Here is a 365-nt window from a genome sequence, read left to right as displayed (position 1 = left end):
CCACACACACACACACACACAGTATGGCAGCTGCATACAGGGGCCAGCAGGCACCACTGGCCGAGATGGTAACCCTGGAACCAACGGCATCCCGGGGACGCCGGGCATCCCTGGCCGCGACGGGCTCAAAGGGGAGAAGGGCGAGTGCATCAACGAGATCTTCGAGGAGTCCTGGAGGCCCAACTACAAGCAGTGTGCCTGGAACTCTCTCAACTATGGGATCGACCTGGGTAAAGTAGCTGTAAGTATACACCGAGTTGATTTCCTGTTGCAGTGTATGTCAATTCAGTTCTATTTTTATTTATAGTATCAATTCATAACCAGAGTTATCTGAAGACACTTTCCAGATAGAGTAGGTCTAGACC

The 365-nt window shown here is 51.5% G+C and overlaps 2 protein-coding genes across 3 annotated transcripts in view; both read left to right on the top strand.

Moving 5' to 3' along the window:
* Positions 1–365, top strand: part of fzd6 (frizzled class receptor 6) — a 29,931-nt gene that overhangs the window by 18,134 nt on the left and 11,432 nt on the right. The window lies entirely within an intron of this gene.
* LOC116690700 (collagen triple helix repeat-containing protein 1) overlaps positions 1–365 on the top strand; it is a 6,113-nt gene that overhangs the window by 3,019 nt on the left and 2,729 nt on the right. For both annotated transcript variants that reach the window (XM_032517871.1, XM_032517870.1), the window contains exon 2: positions 23–241. In XM_032517871.1, the coding sequence (XP_032373762.1) occupies positions 23–241 (219 nt within the window). The remainder of the gene's footprint in view (positions 1–22; positions 242–365) is intronic.

This window comes from Etheostoma spectabile, chromosome 6 (genome assembly GCF_008692095.1).
Source record: "Etheostoma spectabile isolate EspeVRDwgs_2016 chromosome 6, UIUC_Espe_1.0, whole genome shotgun sequence".
Lineage (NCBI taxonomy): Eukaryota > Metazoa > Chordata > Actinopteri > Perciformes > Percidae > Etheostoma > Etheostoma spectabile.
The sequence above is the reverse complement of the archived record's forward strand: the minus strand, read 5'-3'. Positions and strand labels throughout refer to the sequence as shown.